At 41.3% G+C, this 7,394-nt stretch overlaps 1 protein-coding gene across 1 annotated transcript; it reads left to right on the top strand.

The window, feature by feature from the left end:
- The first annotated feature begins 243 nt into the window (after positions 1 to 243).
- LOC111956674 (mucin-1) lies at positions 244 to 3,790 on the top strand. The gene is made up of 5 exons (XM_023977209.2): positions 244 to 406; positions 1,817 to 2,143; positions 2,848 to 3,228; positions 3,342 to 3,499; positions 3,643 to 3,790. The coding sequence occupies exons 1-5, from the start codon at positions 340 to 342 to the stop codon at positions 3,691 to 3,693; spliced, it is 984 nt and encodes a 327-aa protein (XP_023832977.1). The 5' UTR covers positions 244 to 339; the 3' UTR covers positions 3,694 to 3,790.
- The last annotated feature ends 3,604 nt before the right edge of the window (positions 3,791 to 7,394 follow it).

Here is a 7,394-nt window from a genome sequence, read left to right as displayed (position 1 = left end):
AGGGCGGTCGCGGGCAAGCAATGTAAGTGACACATTCAGAACACACTGTGGGCCTTTAACATCGACAGACATCGTCCTGACGGAGCTGAGCAGACACTCACTTTGTGTGTTGCTCGGTGCGTTAGTCCTACATTGCGCACCGCGCGTCATACAGGCATTTCAACCCCACCCCTTCTTTCATATCCTCTAATGCCAGACCCTTCTGTATTTTTAGCAATGCTGTTCTCTGTCAGATAACCAACCGAAAGAACAGCAAAGAATACTCTCTAGCAAAGAAGAGAACAGGCGTTAAAAGCCGTTGAACGTTTTTTCATCGTATCCACGAAAGAGGCACATGAAATGAACATTGAAATGCATCTAGTGGTTTGTGCTTTGGTGATCCTTACCAGATCATCGCAGACAAAGGGTAGGTGTCGGTGTGTGTGCTGTGTTTAGAATAGACAGCCCGCTGAGAATATATATTTTGTGCTCGTCATTCAGCTTACTTTATCATCACAAAATATTCTGATAACAGTTATTCTGATATTCGGATGACAATTTGTATAATGTAGGCTAAATGTAAATGTAATGTTAGCAATCTCATTTGTCAGTGTTTATCGACTGGTCATACACTAGGGATACCTGTCAGTGCGGGTTATTAGGAGGTTATTATAGGTAAGGATATTTGTATTGACATAAGAGGCCAATAGGAACATTCTTTGAATTTCTCAACATATTTTACCTGATCTTTTGCTTGATATCAGGGTTGGGGTTAATTGCCCAAATTCTATTCTAATTGTATTACCTCTCCCTGTAAATTCCATTTAATTAAATTCAAATTCCAGGCCAGTCTTTGAATTCAGAGATAATTCAATTCCTTACAATTCCAATATTAGGTAAATTCCAATAATTACATTCCTAATTCAATATTATGAACAAAACAATTCCACAAATTTGAATTAAATTCCCTCAGGGTTTGAGGCTGATCATTTCACTGTTCAGACAGCCTCGCTATAATGGAAATATAGAAATACAAGTTTAAATTATTTAAAACAAATCCTGTAGTAAATTTTTTTATACTAAGTGGATTAATTCTATTACCTGGGAAATGTACAAATATTGAATTCAAATTCGTGTTTACAATTCAAATTCAATTTAAATTCATTAGTGAATTCAATAATATAATTGGAATTTCAAATTAAATTGGAATTTAACCTAACCCTGCTTGATATACTGAATCAATTATTCTTGTGAATATTCCATTCTTATTTAAATGCATACTCGTTCAGTACTGTAGTCTCATATACTAATGTAAGCCTATGAAAACATGTTTTTGTATAGCCTATTGCATTTGGATTGTTTGCCAACTGCTCTCATTATGAATATTTCATAACATAAGTATATCATATGACATGATCAACAAGCAGATCAATTAGTATTGCTGATAAGAATGGAAGATGAAATGATGTACCCTCTCTCAGCAATAGCCACGTATGCTCACCAGGCTACAGATGCCTAATTATATAACACCACAGTGCTACAGGCCACTGGCACATTTTCTATGCAACACTCAATACTCTAAAACAATGATCAATTCAATGGCATTTGAACATACACTAGACATATATGAAAATGGCAACAATCATGACTAGGGCCTGACCAGAGCCCTGAGTTCTTCCTGCTCAGGTTAAGTGGAAAGGAAAAATAATCAATAAATATGTATTTCCCAGTCATGCTTTTGTAATGTCTACCAGTATCAGTAATTCATCTATTCACAACAACATGGAGAACCAGGACATTATATTTATACAGTGACATCATCATTATTTTCTTGTAGGTCAGAGCACTGCTTTGCCCCCTGTCTTCATCCCAGTTACCCTCCAGCGTGAGGACGTGTCTACTGCATCCCAAGCCCTCCCAATTATCAATGAAGATGGGGATCCGGGGCCAGAGCCAGGTCCTGCCAATCAGACCTCACCAGACCAAGCGGATAGAGCCCCAACCAAACCAGCTGTTATCAACAGTGACAAGCTGCACCAATCAGATTCTGTTATAGACGCTGGTGACAGCGATGACATGGCTGTGACCAATCAGATGACCACGTCTCCACCTGCACACACAGTCATTTCTGTTACCACCACCCAAGACAATGTCACTCTCGCAGGTACTGTAACCCAAAGGGTATTTCACTTCTATCAGCATCATTCAGCCTGTCTATATTCCCCATGGTTACCCTGAGCTAGTCCTGTCTATGTAATACTAGAGTAATTATATTACTCTGTGATTTTCTCTCAGCCACCACTCAGCTAGTAGCTTGTTTATATAGTGTTCAGTCTGAAAATAGACAGCCGCATTCTGCAAAAGCTGCTTGTTTGCAAACACAGCATGCCTCAGGCTCCACCCAGCATCAACAGCTTACCAGGGGAATAGAAAGTCTCCATCTTTCCCTTCTATCATAGTATGCCCTGGGACTGGCTACCTGTGTGCCTTGGCAACAGGGAGTAGAGGGGTATAGAGGGGGATGTGGCAACCTGATGTAGGAGGTGTCGTTTTCACAAATATAACTATCTCTGTCAATGCTGAGCGAGTCTGCTGTGTCTGATGCCTTTTCTGCCTGACAAAACATACAATATGACATAACACCATCCAGATTTCAATATATCTGTCTCTCTCTCATTCTTCTCCTTTTGCTTTCAAATAACAATGAGTAGAAACTCATTTAGGAGAAGCAGTAATGATGGTACATGAAAAAAGACTCATTGCAGAACCTTTATCTGTTACTTCCATTGAGATACTGTATGTACAGTGTGTATTACTGTACAGTATGTAAAACTGTTGTAATTATATTTCTATGTGATTATCACTCAGCCGCTCCAGATGGCTCCTCCTCATCCCCTGTGAAGAGCACCTCCCCTGCAGGACTGCCCTCCAACCTAGGGGACACTACTAGCCACCCCTCCAACCTAGGGGACACTACTAGCCACCCCTCCACCCGAGGGGGCACTACCCACCCTGGTTTCGCTGGAGGCCACCTCACCACCTCTACTCCTCCTGCCTTAGATACCAACCTACTTCCATCCCATGTTTTAATACCGATCCAGTCCTCTGTCCAACCCAGCACCCTTGCCCTGATCCCTTCCCCAACCCAACCCCTCACCATGGAGCACCCCCAGACCTCTGCCCCAGTCCACGTCCCTGTCAGCCCGCCTCAACAGGAGGTTCCATCGGAGCTCAATGTTGGAGATGAGGGTAAGGTGATAATATACCAATTAACCAATCAAATTATTCACTCATTATCCAGTTAACAAATTACACAACTAATTAGCCAATCAATCAATAAATCAGTTAACGTGTTGTTCCAGACAAAGGGCCACATCTCCACTCTCCTCTGGACCCTGTGCTGGCTGGCCTGGTCTCTGTCTTCATCGTCACCACAGCCGTAGTCTCTGTCATCCTCTTCCTCAAGTTCCGCCAACGGACCGACCACCCGGACTTCCACCGGCTGCAGGATCTACCCATGGTGACCATACTATACTTGACATGTTAGATTCAGGTCTTCTGTGGCATAACATTTTGTTAATGTGAGATATATTATTTKAATTAATTTGAAGTGATATAGTGTTTGGCAACATTATGACTCTCTTGTTTTGTCTTCCTGTCCAGGACGACTTGATGGAAGACACGCCACTTTCCAGATACACTTACGCTTACTGATGATGGAAACTTTTCATCAACAACAGTCAACTTTTCTTCTAGCACAGCTACACAGCAGACACCCAATGGGCTGCCATTTTTGGATCCTGGCAAAGCTTTTGACTGGACTCGAGGCCCTCCGCCAGCGCCCGTGTTGACTCCCTATGATTCCCCCTTCTGAGCAGTTTCCAATTTGATTGTGTTCTGTTAACAATGAGAGGGCTTTCAATACCCAATGAGGAGTTTCAAAACTAGGCCAACATCAGAGGTTCCGTTTAAACATTAGGCCAACATCAGAGGTTCCGTTTAAACATTAGGCCAACACCCTCAATATTCCCTTTGAAACTCTCGGATGTCTCATCTGCACAGGGGTCTGTTTTGTTCTTCAGAGACGAGTTCCCTTTGTAATGCATCCTCTTCTTCTGATACAGGTCATGCACAGCACAGGCTGCACTTTAATGTGTTATAGAAACAGTCACAGTGCTCTCACAGTCTCCAAAGCCCCTAAATGAGTTGGAACTGTATGAAGAAGACACAATGTCACGTTGGATGTTGTTGCCTGAGTCCAGGATCGAGGGAAAATGGAAAGGGAGTGAAAGATGCTTACTGTAGAGGTACTTGATGTAAATGTTTATCAGTCTCCAATAAACCATGTTATAGAACAATTCTAATCCTTGAACTGACCAAATATGAGTGAAGTGCTCTTTCAAACCAGAATGCCTAGCGGGTTGAAAAACATCCATACTTGGTCTTACTTGATAGCCAGTAAACATTCTGTAAATGTAACCCAAAACAGTCAGAAAAACAGTCAACCAACGAATGCAGAGAAGCTAATTTGATTGGGGGTGTAGAAAGGCAGGGGCGGGTGGTCCATTTTTAGCCCAGTGGGCCTGTCTAACTTGTTTTGTTTTTTTGTGCAAAATGATGATGATCTGGCTAATAATGGGGGCCTCAAGGTAAAAAAAATGGGCTGGTGTGTTCGAAATACCAGTGGCCATTTCTGGTCCCAGTCCGCTCGTGCAGAAAGGGGGTCACCTCCAATAAGCGTGACTTGATTCAAAGCCATATAGATACAGATCCAATTCATGGACTACTTTGAGGAGAAAGGTTAAGGGATAAAGTTTCACCGATGGTGATGAGACGGCGGTGCTTCATGTGGAAGTGATCAGCTAATAAACATTGTTAAACACAAATGGTGCAAAGTATAGTATTATCAAAATGTATGCTTAGTATTTCTTTACAAGCCATAGGAAATTATGTAATTAGATATTTATTAACTATTTACTTGATATTTATGAGTGTCTCAGAAATTGATCCTTTAAGTTAATTGGAAATAATAAAATGCAGAAACAGCAGAGTATGTATTAGAACTATGAGATTTTAAGTTACATTTAGATTGAAAATTACCTGAAGAAAACTACTTTTTGTCGTGCACCGCAACAAATCCTATTTACAGTGTTTAAGTGTTTTACTTGTGATTTACCTGTAAGTGCCAAAAGTGATGTAAGAGGTTGACATACAGATGCAGGGTTAACTGTAAAAAATGAACGTTATAAGGACTTTTTTAATAATAAAACCTAAACCCTTTTTGCTGTGTGCCTATGACTCTACAGCATAATGAGGAAGTGATTCACAAGTTCAGAGAGCTATTGTATTGTTAATTATACTGAACAAAATATAAATGCAACAATTTCAAAGATTTTACTGATTTACAGTTCATAAGGAAATCAGTCAATTAAAATAAATCCATTAGGCCCTAATCTATGGATTTCATATGACTGGTAATACAGATTGGCATCTGTTAGTCACAGTACCTTAAAACAGGGATCATCAGCTAGATTCAGCCGAGGGCTGATTTTTTCTCGAGTGGATGGTCGGGGGGCCCAGGACATAATTACAAATAATTTGTAGACTGCTAATTGACCACAAGAAACCCAAACACATATGTTTGACTAAAACATATTCAAATGTAAGGAAGGTTTAAAATGAGTAAGATCACATATGTCTCTCTATTATGTGTGAGAATACTTGGGAACAAATGTCCCACTCCTCTTCAATGGCTGTGCGAAGTTGATGGATATTGGCGAGAACTGGAACACGCTGTCGTACACGTCGATCCAGAGCATTCCAAACATACTCAATGGTTGACATGTCTGGTGAGTATGCGGGCCATGGAAGAACTGGGACATTTTCAATTTCCAGGAATTGTATACAGATCCTTGCGACATGAGGCTGTGCATTATCATGCTGAAACATGAGTTGATGGCGACGGCTAAATGGCATGAGAATGGGCCTCAGGATCTCGTCACGGTATCCCTGTGCATTCAAATGGACATCAATAAAATGCAATAGTGTTCATTGTCCGTAGCTTGTGCCTGCCCATACCATAACCCCACCGCCACCATGGGGCACTCTGTTCAAAACGTTGACATCAGTAAACCGCTCGCCAAAACAACACCATACACGTGGTCTGCGGTTGTGAGGTCGGTTGGACATACTGCCAAATTCTCTAAAACGACATTGGAGGCAGCTTATGAACATTCAATTCTTTAGCAACAACTCTGGTGGACATTCCTGCAGTCAGCATGCCAATTGCACACTCCCTCAAAACTTGAGACATCTGTGGCATTGTGTTGTGTGACAGAACTGCACATTTTAGAGTGGCTTTTTAATGTCCCCAGCAAAAGGTGCACCTATGAAATGATTATGCTGTTTAAAGGCTTCTTGATATGCCACACCTGTCAGGTGGATGGATTATCTTGGCAAAGGAGAAAATACTCACTAACAGAGAAATGAGCTTTTTGTGTGTATGGAACATTTCTGGGATCAATTATTTCAGCTCATGAAACATGGGACCAACACTTTACATGTTGTGTTTATATTTTTGTTCAGTGTAGTACAGTCCCCAGCCCTAACCCAACCACGAACAGAACATGACCTAATGGCTAAGATAATAGTAAAGCATTTATTGTGCCTGCATGTAGGCTTAGAGGTGATGGGGCAGCAGGTAGCTTCGCGGTAACAAAAGTTGGGCCAATAACCAAAAGGTTGCTGGTTTGAATCCCCGAGCCAACTAGTTGAAAAATCTGTCAATATGCCCTTGAGCAAGGCACTTAACCCTAATTGCTCCTGTAAGTCATTCTGTATAAGAGCGTCTGCTAAATGACTAAAAGGTGTAAACTTAGAACAACTATGCAGATCAATGAGGACAACCACACATATTAACCTCTTGGTTCACTCTGGTTCTTCTGAAGCAATAACATCTCCTTATTCTCCACACACCTCACGCACATGGATACAAACATTAAAACACAAGTCCATGATAAAACCTAGACATTTTATTTAAGCCCATTTTCCATGGTCATTTTAGGATTTCATTTAGAATACAGCACAGGAGGATGCTAAGGGTAGGACGGATCCTAATTATGGCAGGTATGGAGAGAATGGAATGGCATAAAACACCTGGAAACCATGTGTTACATGCCATTCCAAATAATTCTGCTCCAGCCATTAACACGAGCCTGTCCTCTCCAATGAAGGTGCCCCCAACCTCCTGTGGAATACAGTTTTGGCAACATTATGCATAAAAAATACCACACTCTAACAAAGAGTAGCTGGTGAAGCACCATAAACAGCTTATCTGGGCCTATCAGTGTTGAGGAGGGGGTCTGGGAGGAGTTGGTGTGGTGTGGTAGTTATGGAATGATAAACTAACAGCTGTG

This window comes from Salvelinus sp. IW2-2015, linkage group LG32 (assembly GCF_002910315.2).
Source record: "Salvelinus sp. IW2-2015 linkage group LG32, ASM291031v2, whole genome shotgun sequence".
Classification (NCBI taxonomy): Eukaryota; Metazoa; Chordata; class Actinopteri; order Salmoniformes; family Salmonidae; genus Salvelinus; species Salvelinus sp. IW2-2015.
This window is presented reverse-complemented; position numbering and strand designations above follow the sequence as displayed.

Coding starts and splice junctions, on each gene's coding strand:
- LOC111956674 (XM_023977209.2), top strand. CDS start 340: ATGAACATTGAAATGCATCTAGTGGTTTGTGCTTTGGTGATCCTTACC. Junction 407..1,816: donor CAGATCATCGCAGACAAAGG/GTAGGTGTCGGT, acceptor ATTTTCTTGTAG/GTCAGAGCACTGCTTTGCCC. Junction 3,229..3,341: donor GCTCAATGTTGGAGATGAGG/GTAAGGTGATAA, acceptor GTGTTGTTCCAG/ACAAAGGGCCACATCTCCAC.